The sequence below is a fragment of the Sarcophilus harrisii genome, chromosome 1, assembly GCF_902635505.1.
Source record: "Sarcophilus harrisii chromosome 1, mSarHar1.11, whole genome shotgun sequence".
NCBI lineage: Eukaryota > Metazoa > Chordata > Mammalia > Dasyuromorphia > Dasyuridae > Sarcophilus > Sarcophilus harrisii.
The window spans coordinates 17496221-17516178 of record NC_045426.1 but is presented as its reverse complement, the minus strand read 5'-3'; the positions used below and the strand labels follow the sequence as shown (position 1 = coordinate 17516178).

General features: G+C 38.5%; 1 protein-coding gene across 2 annotated transcripts in view; it reads right to left on the bottom strand.

The window, feature by feature from the left end:
• NPSR1 (neuropeptide S receptor 1) overlaps positions 1-18635 on the bottom strand; it is a 157061-nt gene extending 138426 nt beyond the window's left edge. For both annotated transcript variants that reach the window (XM_003762318.2, XM_012543531.2), the window contains exons 1-2: positions 18486-18635; positions 1554-1686 (exon numbers count right to left, since the gene is read on the bottom strand). In XM_003762318.2, coding sequence (XP_003762366.1) covers positions 1554-1686; positions 18486-18635 — 283 coding nt within the window. The remainder of the gene's footprint in view (positions 1-1553; positions 1687-18485) is intronic.
• Positions 18636-19958: the final 1323 nt, after the last annotated feature.

Here is a 19958-nt window from a genome sequence, read left to right as displayed (position 1 = left end):
CACACTTTTTAGAAACTTGCCAATGAAGCAGTCAGGAGAGGAAAACCTATTAAGATAATTCAAATTCTGGAATTGAAAACTTTGGTGTCCTTTCTGTCTCAGAAACTGTCCATAAAGGTTCCTTGATGAATACATCTTCTGGGTTGAATAAATGCTTCCATTGCTAATCTAAATTGATCCGTGATGTACTTGAGTAATACCTCATTGGGCATCTTAGTCAAACCAATTAGCCCACCGAGTGTTTTCTTTCCTTCTCAACTGTTCCTCTGATAAGATACTTACTCCTTAACAGCAGTTGTAGCATATGTCACTTTCAGCTTTAAGCATAGCTGATGCAGTTCTGGAGTGTATACTTTCTCTTCCTAATTTTAGTCTTTTGAATCTCTCTAAGTGACTTCATCTTAGCTTATGATTAATTATATTATAATCAGTTTATAACCCTCTATATTTCATATCTCTCATAAATATACAATAGTTCTGGTGTCCATGTTTCTCAAATATACAACAGTTTGTCATAGTCAAAAGAATTAATCATTTATCTTGGAACTTGGTTGAGTCACACTCAATCTCAGTAATTATTGCACAGACTTGCTGTTTCTCTTTGAATTCTGAGTAGACAACTCATTAACAAAGGGATAGTACAGTCCATTTATATGCCAATGCCTTAATGGTAATCATTTTAAAAGGAGCTAGGGACTGGGCATGTAATTTAATTAATACAGAGAACTGCTTTATGGGAAACTCCTGAGAGAGACTGGTACGAAATTTCATGGTGTGAATAGTGAAACTCTCACAATCCTTGTGAGTCCCGGCACACATCTTTTCTGAAGCTTTAATGTAGTGCCGAGTTCTTAACTTGGGGTACTTGAGCTCCCAAGAAGTCCAGGAGTAGATTTTAGGGAGTCTGTGAAATTGGATAAGGAAAAATATATTTTTATTCCAATTTAACAGATTTTATTTTATGGATTTACAAACATTATTCTGAGAAGTCAACCACAGGCTTCTGCAAACTGCCAAAGGGGGACAGGAACATGTCATGCCAAAAAGGTTAAGAACCCCTGAATGGAAGTAGATAGAATTTTGAAGGAAACAAGGGATTCTAAGTGGTGGAAGTGAGGAGGCAATTGCCTACTTTTTGTCTTCAAGACATATTTTCTACTGGGATAATATATTTTAGATACAAATAAGTATAGCACATGGTAGGGAGTGAAAGGAACAAGAATGTTTGATCAGGGAGAGAACAGAAACAGCAGGCAGTTGAAAGGGGATATTAACAGCTGGAGAGAATAGAGAAGGATGAATAATTCAGTGTAAATTAATTCATGTGAATAATTCACATGAAAGATCGTGTAAAACAAAGTTGGACAAGTTGAACTTGGATTATTGAGGACCAGGAAAGGGAGTTTAAATGGAACGAAAATGACTTTTGCATTATGTACTATCTTGGGTCATTTGTGCCATGTCTTCCTCCATTGGTACAGATAAGATGAAGTGGGGAATCAGTGGGATATCCCATCCAGTATTTCTCCACTCCCACCCTCTCAATGGCTCACCTGCGATTGCTAACTGGGTCACAAAAAAGGTCATTCGTGACTTCCTCTTCCTCTTCCAGGTAGAGAACAGCACGAAAGCATTCCCCGCAATGGTGAAGACAAAGAGGATCCAAAGGGTTACCAGCTGCTCTGTCTGTAAGAAACACACCAGGAAGAGGTGAATGAACCCATGGACAGAAGAGAAATTGAATACAGATGAGGCAATCCTTATTTAAGGCTGAGTGGTGAGAAGATCCTCAGCCACTTATGACAAAAAAGAGGCAGAATATGTGTTTGCAATGGAACCATAGAACTTGAAAAAACCCTTCTCATTACCAAGAAAACAGATGGATTCAATTAATAGCAGTATTGGTTCATTTGGAATATATTTGAACCACAGTATTTTTTCTAAGATGTGGTTTCAGCCTTATGTGCTTCCAAAATATGCCCCTTTAAATATTCCACCAAAATGCTGGTACTATAGTTATATTCTGTGATTAATTATAAAATTCAAACCAGAGGGGCTTTAGTGATCATCTGGTCCAGCCTTTACATTTGGCCCATAGGAAGTACTTACAATGCTTTTTTAATTTTTTATTCCCATTCATTTTATTTACATGTGAGAAAATAGAGACGTAAAGAGATTGAGTAACTGGCCCTAGATCATATAGGAAATCAGAGGTATAACTTAGATTTTAACCCAGGATTCCAGTTCAATTCCAGAATCTTCTCTACTGCACAATGGTTATCCATTCAGCCATTTACTCAGTAGCTATATATTAAACTCAAATGTTGTTGTTGTTATTATTATTATTATTAGACTTGATTATTATTATTATTAGACTCAATAGATATTTATAAAACTCAAATATTATCATTAGTATACTAATTATTATTATTAGACTCAATAGTTCTTTATTAAATACCAGTTTCATGATTATGTGCTAGGTACGAGAAAAGAAATAAAGATGCATAAGGCATAACCCCTCTTCTCAAGAAAACTTGGAATTAACAAGTTCTGGATTTAAATCCTGCCTCTGACATTTGCTAGCCAAGTGAATATGAGCAAATCATTTAACATTTCTAAATCCAAGTGTCCTAAAATGTAAAAAACATGGGTAGTAATTAATCTAATGCCTACTACACAGAGATTTTATGAGATTTCATTAAGATAAAGTATGTATATTGCTTAGCAAATTTTTGACTGCTTAGTAAGTCCCACATGAAGCAGGTAGGGGGTACTCTACCAATAATCTGAAAGACATCTCTTCTGAGTTTAAATAAGGCCTTAGGCACTAGCTGGGTGACCCTGGACTAGTCACTTAATCCTGTTTATCTCAGTGTAAAAGGAGCTGGAGAAAGAAATGGCAAGTCAAGTTTTGGTATCTTTGTCAAGACAAACACCAAATGGGGTCATGCAGAATCTAAAATGACTCCACAACAGCACCAAAGTTACTACATTGTTATTATTATGATGGTAATTGTTATTATTGCTCCATGTTATGCATCTGATATATACCTAGAAGTGAAACTCGAAACTCCAATTTACAGAAGAAATAATTGAAGCAGAAAGAAAATATATATATATATATATATATATATATATATATATATATACTATATTCTCTCTCTGTTACCTCCCACTACTAGAAGGTGAGCTTCTTAAAGTCAGGTCCTTTCCCCGGAATCCCCAGTGTTCAGCACAGTGCATGTAGTAGGTGCTTAATGAATGTTTGCTGATTTTAGTATAATCTTTTCTTATCCTTCTGTCAGAATTCTATTAAATATGCTTGAAGCCATTTTGAATATATCAAATTCTGTTTAATGGATTTGAAAATCTAATCTGGAATTCCAGAATTTTGTTTGGATTTTGCAGACCATTTAGTGTGGAGTTTTTCCACAAATAGCAATTAGGTCTAAATCAGCAAATCAACATGCATTTGTTAAGTGTTTACTATGTGTCAAACACTATCCAAAATGCATAAAGATAGGCAAAAATATGGTCCCTGACCTCAAGCAGCTCCCATTCCCATGGAGGTAACCGGATGGAAACCACTATGTATGTATATGCACTGTGTAAAATTTAATCTCTGTCAGCTTCAATTTTCTCATCTGTAAAATGGGGTAAAGAATAACACTTCTTCACCTATCAAGATGTCAAATAAGAAAATAGATATACAATGCTTTGTGTATATACATATTATATATGTTATAACATCTATATACATATAATACATATATGTGTGTATATGTGTGTATTCATATAAATACTGTTATTATTATGATTTCTATTATTTCTAAAAGAAGATATGGGGGTGAGAAGGGAACAAGAGGGAAGAGAAAGGCTTTAGACAGCAGATGGATTTGAGCAATGTTAAAAGAAACCAGGAAAGCCCAATCATTCGAGGTACTGGGAATAATCAGTGGAAAGGTAAAACGTTGGGAGACGTACATTGGGAGATGGAGTGTTTCATAAAAGGAACATCAATGTTTATTGCTTCATCTTTTAGGAAAAGGAAAGCAAACTAGGAAAGCCTTTGGCAGGTCAGCCAGCCTACTTGTACTGTCCTTGAGAGAGCTCATATCATCAGGGAGCCAATATCCATTTTAGTTGAATAGGCCTCTCTGAGCTTCTTTTGAGATGGAGGCTGTTCACATTTCTTATACTATGGAGAAGGCCAAATTCTTAGGAACTTGAGAGAGAGTCTGTGCTAGCATTTGCTCTGTGGGGGAAAAGGGACAGACTGCTCATAAATCCAGGTCTCAGGACTTGATGGATAAGTAATATGGAAGACAGGCTGTTGTTTTCATTCCTTTACATCAGACCCACTGAATTCTGGCTCTTAGCTAAGGCAGACCCTGAGTTATTTTTGTTTGGGGATGCTGGAATATATAAATGCATCAAAGGCCTTCTTGCATTGTTGGTACTGGATAATCTCCCTATAGCAGGCCATCCAAATCCTTACCTTGCCAAGGCACAAGCCTGGATTTTCAAGGAAGGCTGCCCCTGCATCTCCTGACCCAACTCTAATTGTTGATGTGCACCAGAGCCAAAGAGGACCCCTTTGAAGCCAGAGAGGCTTCTGACTTTCACCTCTGCAGTCGGGGGCAGCCCATAAGCCAGGACAGCTGGCTTTCTGACTTTTGAATAAAAACTAAACTTTCACCAGACCCAGAGCAATGGTTTACTATGAACCAGAATTGTTAATTACCATTAGAGTGCTCTTTGGTACCAAATGGGTTAGACTAGACTTGACATTGTAGGAACTCTATGTAAAGTCTGACTTTGCCTCAAAATAGCTAAGTTATTTCTCTTTCCTAGTTCTTAGTTTCCTCATACATAAAGTGACGGGGTTGATCGATATTGTGTCTAAGATCCATTTCTTTTTTGGTCTTAAAGCTCCAATTCTATGATCATCTCAGGACTCTCAAAAGATGCTATGCCATCCCAAGGCCTGTGCAATCCATGTTGCCTGCTTGACTCTAGACCAGTGGTTCTCAAAGTATGGTCTAGAGAATCCTGGGGATCTCTGAAACCCTTTTAGAGGGTCTACAAATTCAAAAATAGTTTTTATTTCCAATGTGGTAAATGTCTATAAATATAACCCAGATAAACAAAACCGCTTTGGAGAGATCCTCAATCATTTTTAATAGGATAAAGATACTGAAAACAAAAGTTTGAGAACCACTGCTCTAGACCATTGTAGCAAATCTTTTTAGGATCATGATATATACCCAAGATGTTGAAGTTCTACCCCCATTTCTTGGGGGGGCATTTAATACAACTACATTCTAGTTTAAATCAAGGAATTGGAAAAATGGCTTGAAATCTGTTGAAATGGAATTTATTTTGCACTAAGAGAACAAAGGTTCTTGAGGATGCTGAAAAGAATTAAACAGGCTTCTTTACTGAATGACTTCATCTTCCTGTGTTAGCATGATTTGTCATAGTTGGAAACCAGAGGCTCTATTTCTAGGGCTATGTCTAAAGGAGGACACTCAATGACCTCTTCAATTTATTTTTCAGACTAGATTGGAAGAAATAGTTATGAAATATTTCTCCTAACTGATTTTCTAGATGGGATTTGCCAGTAGCTTGAAGCAGCTCAGCACCAGTACTGTAGGTCCTGTGCTAAGATTTTATTAAAACTCTTATTATTCTCAGCTTACTTTCTTTTAGATAGGTTCAATTTCTTTCAGAGACAAGGGATTATGAGACTCATTCATTTGCATCCTGTGCAGATTATTAGTGAAAGGCTGAAGTTTCACCGGAGCAAGGAGAATCTCATTTTCAGTCTTTATTTTGATGTTAAAATTCCATTATAGAGCTGTCCTGAAAAGCACTGGATCTTTCCTTGAAACTCAGGTTTCACTGTCAATCATGACCCTGTCAAAGCCTTCTCCCCAAAGAGGGTGACCAGGGAAAACCAGGAAGTGCTTGCTACCAATAGCTAATATTTTCCTAAGTTACTCAAGTTTGCAAAATACTTTATATACTTCTGAGCCTCACAACAAGCCTGTGTAGTAGGGCCTACAGATGACATCATCATCTTCATCTTCATCATTACCATCACCACTATCATCTCCATCATCATCATCATCTTAGAAGAAATGAAATTGAGAATCAATCCAGATATTTATAGCTATGTAACTAATAAATATCAGACAACACAATATTCAAACCTAGGTTTTTCTGACTCATTCTTGAATTTTATGTATTTATTTATTACAGTACAATGTGAGGGAAATATTAAAAGATGTGGATCTCATAGGTAATAATAACTAGCATTTATATGGAGCTTTAAAGGTTTTCAAAGAGCTTCACAAATATCATGTCATTTGATCATGACAACTGTAGGTAGTAGATGCTATTATTATTATCATTCCTATTTAACATACGAGGAAATTGAGGAAAAAGAGGCTAAGTACTTGCCCAGGATCACACAGCCACCAGTGACTGGATCTGGATTTGAACTCAAGTCTCATTGACTTGAGGCTCAGTACTCTGTCCAGTTAGCCACAAAGCTGCCAGTGATCCTAGGATCAGAGATCTAGAACTAGAAAGTACCTCAGACACTACTTCTATTCCTTCATTGTACAGAGGAGGAACTGAGACCCAGAAAGGTCAAGTAAATTGCTGATCATCACACAAGTAAGAAACAGCAAAGGTAAGATATGAAGCCAGAATCTCTGACTCCAGACTAAAACTCTTTCTACTACACTATGACATTTTAGCTGGGAAAAGAGAATCCTGGGGGATAGGGAGTGGGACAAGCCACTTACTCTGTGAATACAGGATTAAATTTATTCTGCTTTCCTTGATCTGGGGGAAGGGGGAAGAAGTGCTGGGACTGATAGCAGAAACTTAGAGGGATTAAGCCATTAGTTTAACAAAAGGAAAATATTCTGAATCACTGAATCATCAGTAGCCAGAAAGAGAATGGGTTGTTTTGGGGAGTGTCTTGTTACTGGAGATATTAAAGTGGGGATTATAGAAATCCCGTAGGGTTCATGATGGGGAAGGAAACAGGCTAGGCAGAGGACAGACAGTTGGATGTAGTGGAGAAAGCATGGATTTTGGAATGCAGAAGGCCTGGATTCAAGTCCCACCTTAAACATTTGTTAGCTGTGGGATCCTGGGAGAGTCATTTAAATTTCTCTGCCTCCATTTCTTTACCTATAGAAGGAGCTGGTCTCAATGGCCATTGAGTTCCCTTTCAGCTCTAAATCTAGGATCAAATAAACCTTAACATATTCTTCTATCTTCAAGATTCTCTTATTTTTCCTTCAGTGATCTCTTTGGATCTAGAATCACCAAAACTCTCTCCATCATAGAAGCCTGGAATCATTAGAATCTTCCAGTTAGGCATCAAAACATAAACAAACAAAGATTTTAACTTAAATAAATGATTGAGCCATGGTTGCATAAATTATGCCTCAAATTCTTCCACCACTAGAAAGTTTCACTGAAATTCATCCACCTATTGGAAATGCCCAGCAATATGGTTAGCTTATATGGACAGCCAATCAACCAAAAGCTGATGTTCTTCACCTAAAGAGTTTCTCACTTCGTGAATAGATCACAAGGCATGAACTATGGTGTTTAAGAATTTAAAACTATATCATGGTTTATAAATGATTATATTTAATAATATTTTGCTATGTATTACCTTTCATGTACATTTAATAATATCACATATCCTCTGTCACAGCAGCTTTCTTGTTCCTTGAATAAGACAATTTATCACCTAACTCTGGACAATTTCTCTGTCTGTCTCCCAAATCTGAAATGCTCTCCTTTCACTTCTCTACTTTTTGGCTTTTCTAGTTTCCTTCAAGTACCATAACAAATCCCATCTTCTACAAAAAACCTTCTCCAATATCTCTTAATTCCAGTACCTTTCCTCTGTGGCTTACTTTATATTTATCCTGATTGTAGCTTTTTTTAAAAAAAACATAATTATTAGACTGTGAACTTCTCAAGGATAGGGAATGTCTTTTTTCTTAGTTTGAATCTCCAGTACACTGCCCAGCAAATAGAAGTATGCAGTAAAACTTTATGGACTGACAATTATATTCATTGAGGTTAGGGTACAGATCCCACCTCCGCAACTCAACAGGATTCAATATAGTCTGTGTTTTCCCAGCAGAGCTTTTGAGAACCAAGAGTCACTTCCATTGTACAATAAAGCATCAGAATATGTCATTGGGGAAGTTTCTCATTTATAACATTAAATCATTTTAAACCATATTTTATTGATCTCTTGTTTTTTACCTTTGTTTCTGAATATATCCCTCCCTCATCTCCTACCATGTGAAACATCTTTATGACAAAGATATTAAAAAGAGAAAAATGAAAGTAATTGAACAAAACCATTTATGATGTCAATCCTATGCAACAATAAATACAACATTCTACTGTCATTGTTTCCCACCCCGCAAAAGAGTCTGTATAATCTAAAATTTTCTCCAGAACCAAGTTTGATCACCATCCTTATTCATTCTGTTTTGTATTTTTTCGTTTTGTCTTGTTTTCTGATTACAGTTGTCAGCACTGTATATATTGTACACTACCAATAATCTAAAGGTCACTGTGCTTCTTCCTCACCAAAGTAATTAATTTACCAGTGGTAGCAAGCAGTATACAAAGCTGATGTAAGTTGTCAGATGTACATTCTAGAACTCCAGGGCTTGTTTTGAGAGTATGAGCTAACTGATTCCAGATCTAACTCCAAAATCTACCTCAAGCTGTTTTTGTTTTTATAAAGTCAACAAAGTTTCCACAGTAGAGAACATTTATTGCCTTTTATTGGGGCCCACACAAGCAACAACCTAAAAGGGAAAAGTACATCTTATTATTCTCTTTACAACCTTAATTCATAGACTTATAATCTTGGTGCTATAATCATTGTTATTATTATTATTGCTGTTATTCTGAAAAGTGCTATACAGAGGAGCCTCACTTGCTTCCAGTAAAATGAAATTGTCAATAAGTGTTGTACAAATTTTCTTCGGCCATTAGCTTGTTTTTCTGAGTGAATTTATAATTTGACACTTAACAGATGCTACCCACCCACAAACTTCATCTAAAATTATTGAAGGGAAAATTACATGAAACTCATATGAAAAAATGTTCTAAATCATTTTTGATTAGAGAAATGCAAATGAACACAACTCTCATCTCATACCTATCATCTCAAACCTATCAGACTGGCTAAAATTATAAAAGAAGAAAAAGATTAATGTTGGCAGGAGTGTAGACAGATCGGGGCACTAATATGCTGTTGGTAGAATTGTTGAAGCAATTGAATCATTTTGGAGAGCAAGTTGGAGTTATGCTCAAAGAGTTATAAAACTATATACTTTTTGACCCAGAAACAGTTTCCCAAGATGATCAGGGGGAAAGGAAAAGAACTTATGTCCTAAAATTTTTATAGCAGCTCTTTATATGGTGACAAAGAATTGAAAAGTGAAGCAATGATCATCAATTGGGGAATGGCCCAACAAGTTGTGGTATATGATTGTGATGAGATACTACTGTGCTTTAAGAAATGGTGAGGTTGATTTTAGAAAAAAAAAAAAGAATAGGTTTGTATAAAATAATGCAGAATGAAATGAGCTGAACCAAGAATGTTGTATACAGTAAGAGGGACATTGTTCAAAGAGTAAATGTAAATGACTAAGATATTTTAAGTAAAATGATCATTCAAATCATCCAGAAAGGACTTCAGAAGGAAAATGCCATCTACCTCCAAAAAGAATTGATATATGGAAATCTGTATTATATGGCTCTACTTATATATATCTAAATCAAATATTGGCCTTTTCTAATGTGGAGCTGGAAGGGTTGGAAAGAGACAGCTCATAACTCAAAAGCTAAATTAATGTGAATGTAAAAAAATACTCAAAACATAAAAAGGAAGTGAAATCATGCTTTAGAATAGTGATTTTTATCTTAGAATGCACAGATACCCTGTAGATAGATTTCAGGGGGTATGTGTAGGGATTTGTAGTTAGGTTTCAAGGGGGTTGTGAATTTGGATAGAAACGATACCACTTTATTTTTACAAACCTTTGGCTTCCTTTGTAATTTTATGTATTTTATTTTATACATTTAAAAACGTTATTCTGAGAAGGTTGAGCTAATGCAATTTGAAAAGGAAGGGGAAAACTGCTTTATTAAACACCTACTATATACCAAACACTATGCTAAGTATTTGAATATCTCATTTATCCTTCACCATAACCCTACCTAGGGTAAGTAGGTGCTATCATTATTCACATTTTACAGATGAGGAAATTGAGGCTGAAAGAAGTGAAATAAGTTGCCTAGAAATATAAAACTAGTGAGTATCTGAGGCTGGATTTCAACTTATCTTTTTGACTCCAGGTTAGTGCTCTATCCATTCTGGTACTTAATTGAGAAAGAAAGAAGTTAAGAAAGAAAGGATAAAGAAGGAAGGAAGAAAAGGAGGGAAAGAAAGAAGGAAGAAAGAAGGGAAGGAGGGAGAGAGAGATGGAGGGAAGGAAAGAAGAAAGGAAGAAAGGAATAAAAGAAGGAAGGAAGGAAAGAATGAAAGAAGGATGGAAGGAAGGAAGGAAGGAAGGAAAGAAGGAAGAAAGTAGTAATAATAATTCCTGTGTTAGTAGAGGGAAATTCTTCATCTGAGAGTTACTCACATTAATTAAATCATTCATCTGGACCAAAAAAAAGTTTTCTTGTTTTTTGTCTATTTCTTGATTTTTAATTTTATATTCCAGTTGGGCTATGCTCTGGGGGTGCAGGGGCACTGTCCTTCACATTTTTCATGCTGCTCTTCTCAGAGATAGTTTGGGGATCTCAAGGTTTTTAGTACTTTCATTGTGCTGTGATCTGAGGAGAAGGGTGGTCATTGGCTTGTGCCCTGGCCTTTACTGAGGAAAGGACTTTGTTCCTCTGCAGCTGCAAGAGCTAATTCTCTTTCTGACCTTGGAACTGTGACCAAGTCCTCTGATTCCTGCAGCTGTAAGCTCTAGAGCTCTTGACCCTAGAATTACGACTAGGTCTCCTGCAGCTGCAAAGATAAGTGCTCCTTTCTGCCTTAAATCTAATACCGGGTCTCCTGCTCCCTTATAAGCAACCACAAGCACTCTTCTCTGCCATTGAATTGTCACCAGAGTCCCTGCTTCCCTGAAGCTGCAAGCACTGGTGCTCTGCTTTGTGGTGGGACTGCAACCTGAAACAGTGTATGGGTAATGCAATAGGGTCCTGCACCTGGTGCCAGCAAAAGATCCCCTGTAATCTCCTTTTAATCACTTGTTAGACCCCACATTATGTTGTCTCTGGACTAAGAGCTCCCCAAACTGCTGCTTCCACTGTTGCAACTTATCTCTGCATGAACTGTACTTCAGGCCCTCCACCAATCTGTAAGACAGACTTTTCCTGCTCCTGCCCTAGGCTGCCTTGGGCTAGAAAATTGGCTCACCTGGACCTTTTGTTTACACTTCCTCAAAGCCTTGATTTGAGACATTATTTTCAAGTTGTTTTGAGGGGAATTTTGGAAGAGTTCAGATGAATTGTTTCTACTTTGCCATCTTGACTCTGCTTAGAGATCTCCTGTGAGCCATTATTCAGATTTGCCATCATTTAGCAGAGGTACTGCCTAAGGTTATTGAACTTGACCCATAGGTCCTTTGCAAGGCAGATAGAGGACATGGTATTTTGAGAACTTATTTAATCCTAAGATTAAAGAGACCCTGCCTTTTCCCCAAAGTTATGGGTCCATAAATAGAGCCATTTTCATATAGAATCTCTCCCATTGCCCATGCCAAGAAGTAGAAATGAATATTTCTTCAATAACTCAAGGCCAACATCTCAGGAAGCAAACAATTACATAAACTAATATTTTAATTTGATACTTCACTTCCTGATTCTTATGTCAGTATAACTTAAAGAGTGGAGAAAACAAATAAAGCTTACAAGGAGAGTTAGATTTCTTCTCTCCATAAAGATTAGAGGGCACTGAAATGCTGACTAGTATGTGCTGGAAAATTTTAAATAACTGGCTCTACAAAAAGTACATATACAATATACACAATCTAATCTGCTTTATTAATATTTTTCTACTATTAAGATTAGACAATTAACACTAAACCAAGCCCTGATTTGTAGTATTTGCTGATTTCCAAGATGTAAATAAATGTTTATATTGAATATTTACCAATTGGCTCTTTTAAACTCTTTCAAATTCTATCTATCATCTTCTTTGTTTCCTTGCATCCCAGCTGTTGTCATTTGGTGATGTCATCAACATACTCATTCTGGCCCCAGTTCCCTGTTTGGCACTATTCCTAGCTTGGGCTTCTCTTGGGCATTGTGTTGTGATTTAGCTCGTCCCAAATGGATGTCTTATTTCTGCTGCTGCTGTCATTCTCAATTTCCTGGACTTTTCCATTCTCCCCTAGTTTCCACACTGCACCGGTCATGTGGTGGTTGTTGGTCCCTGACCACAAACTTCTATCTCTATCTTTCACATTCTCTTTAATGACTCACTCACACAGAACTTCCTCTAAGCCTGGATCTTATGATTGACAATTTAAATGTTTCATTTTCTGAAGCTGTTGAATCCCTTATCCTCCTGATAATGAATTTCTATTGTTCCCCAATACAAATGTTCTTCCCTTTATCCCACCTAAATTTTCCATTCCTATTCCTTGTGCAGAATCCTGGGGGGAAATCACACAACTGAACTGATACCACCCACGACAATTTCTTTTAGATTTCTCCTAAAGAGAAAAGTCAGTAGAAATGGGTAGAAATCACAAAGAAGAGAATTTAGGTTTGATTCCAGAAAAAAAATCTGCACAATTAGAAATGGTACACAAATGATTTGCACTGCTTTGGAAGGTAGTAGGTTCTCTCTTGGTACTGAGGAAAATGATTATGTCTAATGTTAATACTAAATTATTAAAATTGGAGGAAATTCAAACGTTTTTTCCCTGTCCTAGTTTTTGGTCTGAAGTCCAATCTCTCAAGGATTGGGCTGATGGGTATTGATATTTCATCTCATCAGACTTTTATTCTGAAAGAAATTCCTACCCATTGTGTCCCACTCAAGTTAGGGGTAGATCCTCTGTTGCAGTTATTAAAGGTTGTGGGTGGTCCTTGGGTAGAGGTAGTCACTTTCTCCAAGAGTGATAGGATGCTAACTTTCCAGTTCCTCATTAAAATAGATCCACCTATCATTATGTGTCAACCTAACATGACCAGGAAAAATCACTTTTCTAAACTGTGACCCCACCTCTATAATTGAGTTTTGGCATCTAAAAATGTCACTGATATTTTCATTAATAAAATGCTAGATTATTAATAAAATGATTAATTACCAAGAAAATATATTTCTTTGCTTCCAAGGGTCCTTCTAGTTCTCAAATTCCATAAAGAATGAGAAGATGCCTTCTCTCTCCCCCCCCCAATTTTGTTTTTGAGACCAGCAATTTCATTATTATAGGATCTACCTGAATCAAAGCAAAACATCACTTTCTCATTTTAGAGAGTGACCTAAAATATTGAGAATTTAAATGCCTTTCCTCGAATCATACAACTAATTTGTCTTGGACATAGTTTTGGAATCATATCTTCTTAATTCAACCCCTTATCCACAACCCAGTGCTACCTCTCAGACCTGTTCGTAAGTCATTGGAAATGATCTACTTTCTGATCCATGGTTCAGGAGAATGTGCTTGGGTGAAGCTGTGGGAAAAGATTCCCATATCTGTGCCCAAATGGATCACCATGCCCTCAAGAGTCCTCAGGGTAGTGTATTCCAGGTCAAAGAACCCCATTTGGGCTTAGGGGATAATTGAGGGGATAAAGAAGAGGTAGGAGGTAAGACTGGGCTTAGATTTGTCTGGAGTTTCTGCCCAATTATCAAAACATGTACAGATTGGAGAGTCACCGAAGAAACCACAAAGAGCCATGGAAGGGAAATTGCTGGCTAATTACTTCAGGGACTTGTTTGCCCCACAAATAAAATAACAGGGTAAAATTAGTACCTAAAGTACCTTCCAACTGCAAACTTATAATTTTGTGAATTTTCCAAGGTTATTTCAAATCCTAAAGTCAGGAGAATGAGTTATAGATATAACTGGTAACCTCTATTCACGTTAACAAGTAATGTTCTTACTTGTTTAGAAAGAAAAGGTTCATAGATTAAGAGCTAGAAGAAAGATTTAAATTATTTAGTTGAAACCTTCATTTTATAGTTAGGGAAACTGAGTCTCAGAGAAGTAAAGTGACTTGTCCAGGATGACATTTAAAAAATAACCTGGGTGATATTTGAACTTTGGTCTTCTGCATCTCACTGCACCACTTATTAATAGTCTGTAGTACACTACTACCTTCCTCTACAGAAGACCTCTCTCTTGGCTTGAACAAAGATGAATCTAGGGCTCCATGTCCACTTTTTCCTGTTTCCCTCAAGCTTCTTTATGGGAAATGGTAAAAATCCCTAAATTCAAAGGTAGTTTTTAAAACAGCCAAAGATATTCCCAAGTAAGATTAGAATATTTGAACAGTGGGAGGGACTTTCTGTTTTGTGTTTCAATCTGCTTTCTGTGATTGCTCCTTGTGGGGATAACTATATTCATTTACTTGTGCATTTTTCTCCTCATGTGTTCCTTCTTCATGGTGAAAAGAAATCAAAGGAAAGACTTCCTCACCTAATCCCTTTCCTGCTTCCTGGGATGCACTGATTTTCCTTTTTTTTGAACCATCAGCCCCCGGTTTCCCAGGGAGACCATGGGGGCTTCAGCTGTCTGCTTCCCTGAGTGATCTAGGGAAGAAGAATAGGGCACTGCCTTGTTTGGAACATTAAAAATTATTTCTCATCTTTGTCACAACCTTCAAAGCCCTTTGTGGGAAATGGAATACATTTTTCTTGTTCTGCCAAAGATGAAGGGTTAAATCCCAAAGCAGTACTCGATTACTGCCCCCTTAGTATTTCTGCCACCTTCTTGTTACCCTTGGAATTGCTTATTTCATGAAAAAAAATTGCAACTCAAGGTTTGGCCAGTGGGAAATGAAGCTGTTTAGTGCTGAGAAGGAACGTCCAAGGAATGGGCAAGTATCAGGATTCTCATACTGACACATTTCACCATCATTGGCTTTGAGGAAATAAGCTAGAACTACATAAACTGCCTGGTCCTTCCAAAATGAGGCTTAAATCTCCCCCAAATCCTTCTTGGAACTTTATTCTTTTTCTCTTTTTCACTTATACATGAGCCACATTATCCAAACTATATTATGTAAGATTCATAAATCATTTTTTCAGCATCACTAGGACCACAGGGTCTTCTATGATTCCCCTAAGTAAAGCAATTGTCCAATTTCTCTCACCAACCTTTCTCTTCCTAGTTCCTTAAAGATGAGGCAAGAGTGTGGCAATGGGAGGTGGAAGGTCACCCTCTTCACGAAGATGATTGATCATTTGAACCCAAAGACAAGGCTAAAGGACAGCACCCATCCTCCTGAGATTCTCACAGAAGACAGAACTGAAAAAGACTGACTGAGATGTATTCCAGTAGGCCTCTTTGCTAAGTTTCTGAGAATGAGAAACCAACCCAAAGCTTGTTATCCCCAATTCTTTAATAAAGCAGAAAGTCTCATTGCTGGTCCTATAGGGTGGTTCAGTGAAAGGCATGGTGAAAGACTACTTCGAATCTACATTAAAAAAAAGATTCAAATATGGGCCCAGAGTCTCCAGCATCATTCTTCACTTTTTAAGGGATCTGGGGGGGGAAATTTTTTCCTTAAAAAAGGACAGAAAAAAATGTGGGGCCATCTAAATCTATCTTACCACCACATCTCCTGCCACTCTGATTTCTGTGTAATTCTCAGGTAGCCATGGAGCTTTTTAGTAATCAAGGACACTAATTTTAAAGATTAATGTGGGCTCAGCATCCAAGTGGTCAGATGTGTTCTGTCCCTCCTCCCACCTCATTATTTTGGAGCAAAAACTCCTGCACTTGGGGAAGAGGTGGGAAGAGGGTCAGGTTTATGTGAGTGATTTCAGAGATTATGCCCACAGGAAAAGCCAGCAGGCGTTTGCTGGTTTATTCTGATATTAAAGCCCACCCCCTCCTCTCCAACATTATTTTCATTTTCTAGAAACAGGGAAATAGGATTTTACATTCAGAGTGATTATTGCATGGCTCTCAGAGGGCCTGATTTCTCCTTCATTAATGTTGCATTTACAATGGCCAGTCTCTCTTCGTTCTGTTGGCTATCATGTTCCATAAATATCATGGGGGATTCTGCACTGGCAGCTTCTCTGGGGGGAGAGGGAAAAGGGGTGGGCCAGAAATCTGCTTACAGGTTGCATGGCTCCTCGTGTCTGAACCAGAAGCTCATCATTTGTAATCAGCGATTGTCTTAATGACACAATTACTCAGTTACCAGGATAAGGCAACAAACCAAGATTGGAATTCTCATTGCCTTTCCCAGAGGCAGCTGCCAGATGCTCATGTGTGTGCACTGAGATACTCCAAAGCCGGGGGGTGCTTCCAAGTGGCCCCCTTCATATTCATGAATCATTATAGAGAAAGCTGTTTGAATCTCACAGTTTCTCCTTCCCTGGGGAGGGCCTGGGGAGGATTGTGAGCTGAGTCTAAGAGGAAGAAATTCACCTTGAAGTACAGAGTAAATATGATACAAACTCAACATCTCACAAAAGATATCAAATAGATATTTAAAAGTTCTTTCCAGAAGGCTGGGGAATCCAAAGCTTCTAAATTTCTTTGAAAGCATCTCCCTTCCTTCTTCTCACCCCCACCTCCACTTTGTTGGAGAAGAAAATGACAATTATAATGGGCAGACTGGGATAGCGAACTCAAGGCTGGCCTCAGAGTCAGGAAAATAGGATTTCAGATCCTGTTTCAGACACTTGTTAGTTATGTGATTTTGTCCAAGTCATTCTGCCTCTTCAAAGTCTCAGTTTCCCTATTTGTATAATGAGTTAATTGGACTGGATGACCTCTGTCATGTTGGATGACTTCCAGATTCCCTGCTCCTATGATTTCATAGTGACTTTGGACAACAACCTGTTCCTCCCCAAGTCTCAGTTTCTTTGTCTGTCAAAGGAAGATTGGACTAGAGAGCTTCTGAAGCTCTTTTTAGTTTGAGATCTGTGATTCTGTGGTGTTTCACAATCTCTTCAGAGGCTGATGGATTAAGAGAGTGAAAGAGAGTGACAGAGACAAACAGACAGACACGGAGAAAGTGAGAAGACACACAGAGAAACAGAGAAAGGCAGAGAGATACAGAGAGAGACAGAGAAAGACAGACACACAGAGACACAGAGAGAAATAGAAAGACAGAAAGGCACACACAGAGAAACAGATTCAGACAGAGAGAGAGATGGAAAGAAAGAGAAGAGAGAGACATGCTCTGAAGTTTGTGATGTTTACCTGTGAGTCACATGGAGAAGATGTTTTCTATTGACAATAGAACTCATGGTGGAGAAGATTTGTTTTGTCAGTATCTATTCAGCCCAGTTCAATAAAGGAGTGTCCATATGCAAGGCACATGGGGAGCTATTTTCAGGTATTTAACACACAGACACCCCTGAGAGGCCACATGTAGCACCCTGACATCCTTTATAATATGATACTTTTCCCCTATAGAACTTTGTCACTTTGCAGAAGGTTTTCATGTTCATTTGCACCTTGAGCCTCACATAGCTGTCTGAATAAGGCAGGTATAATAATCCCATCTTTTAGGTCAAAAACTAGAATTAGGAGAGTTGCAGTGACTTGCCCCATGTCACTCAACTCTCAAGCGGGGCAGCTAGTGCCAGAGCTCTCTGCCTTGTGCTGACTCTCAGACTTCCCAGTCAAAGCCATGACCCCAAAGCATCACAACAGAGGCTTAATTAAAGATCTAAAAAAAGTAGCACTGAACTCAAAGGTCTACCCTTGCCCTTTCATCCCTCTTTTTACTGAAACTAAGCCTCCCATCTCCTTCATCCCAATTTAAAATTTAGGAAAACACAATTCCCTCATTAAGGATGACATGCAGAGCACTACTACAAAAGAAAGGAAAAAAAAAACATATTTTGTGTGTTTGAAGAAAGAAGAGGATGTAAAGAGATCAGTTCCCAAGTTGACTCTCAATTGACTTTAACAGTGGGACAAGAGTGCAAGCCTGCCTGTCTGTACTCACAGGAACCCAGGGTGAGTGAAAGTGAGTTTCACAGTGGGTGAAACTACAGGTTCCTCTCTACTATTTAAGCCCTGCAGGTCCCTGAGCTTTGGAAATGCCCTGTCTAATTTCTGAATTTTAGGGTGGCTGGGACTTGAGAAGCCTTTGCTAAACATTTAATCATTTTCTTTGTGCTGTGAATTACTCTCAAAAGACAGTGTCAGATGAGCATAAAGATTCTTCATCTTCTTCAGATGGAAAAGCAGCTCACTTACCTTAAAGGAGTAGTAGAAGGAACCCCACTCCTCTTCCTCCAGCACTTCAGGATAGGTCACAGTCTCTGAACAAGTTTCCAAGGGGTTGGAATCCAGCGGATCCATGGTCCCATTGGCAGCCCCGCTGCCCTCTGTGGCATTGACTTGCATCTTGCAGGAGAACCCCTACGAACGCCCCTGTCCCTACTGGCTTGCAGTTGGTCAGGACCAAGGTCAGCTCTGCCTGGCTTTCTCCCGAAGAGCACATCAGCACGTTCCAGCTCGCGTTGTCTCCAGTGTGTACCAGAGGCAGCCACAGGGCTTGAGCAGAGATGAGTGAGCAGAGACAGAGCTGGAGAGAAAGCTTTCCTCTGGCACCTACCTCCTCATTGAGGGGGCTTCTGATGCCACAGAATTGGGGGCTGATGTGCTCCTCCTGCCAGCAGAGCCCCTAGTTCTTTAGAATCCCAGCTCTTCTACCACCCACTCCCTTCTTCCCCTGGTCCTCTCATCTCAGACAGTACTTTCAGCCCTCATTCACCCGGGTACTTTGGACATGACAAGGTACAGATCTCTCTTCTAGGAAATGTCTAGGATCATTTCTCTGCTTTCTGCCGTGTGGTCCCTGTCCCTCCTCAAGTTTTCCAATTATAGATATCATCAGAATTGGGGCTTTGGAAGGAATAAGGATCACTGGCTGCCTTAAACCCTTCAAATCATGTATTTCTTTGAGCTGGGATCTGAGTGCTGCCCGGTGTTAGACCTTGATCTGAGATGTCACAAATCCATGAATAGCCAGCACAGGTGTTTTTTTTTGAGGGGGGGTTTTTGGATAGTTATGATTCAGTCTATTGTTGTTCAATCATTTTAGACATGGCTGACTCATTCTGACCCCTTTTGGGATCTTCTCTTCAAAGATATTGGAGTGGTTTGCCATTTCCTCCACCAGCTCATATTACAGGTGAGGAAATTGAGGCACACAGGCTGAAGTGACCTTCCCAGAATCACATAGCTGATAAGTGTATGATTTGAACTCATGATGTCAGACCTGGGATTCTATCAATTATACCATCTGGCTGCCCTAGATCAGCCTGGCTTTTACCTTAAAGGCCCTAGAGAACTTTAAAGGTCTTAATTCAGAATTCAGAATGAATTACATAGTATGAGAAGAAATTTAGGATTTGGAATCAGAGAGTCTGAGTTCAAAGCCTGTGTAATCCTGGCCAAGTCACTTCATCCCCAGTTTCCCCATGTGTAAAATGAGGGAAATACTCTAGGCATCTGAGATTCCTTCTAGGTTTAATCCATGGTCTTATGAAATAAGAAGCCAGTCAGAAGCCAGTCATCTGAACAGATCCTTCCACATCACATTCAATCACTGTCATGCAACCTTTGCTTTCAAACCCTCATGACAGGGAGCTCATTACTTCTAGAGGCAGCTTATTCCACTTTACTCTCATGATTTGGAAGAATTTGCTGACCTTGAGCCAAAAT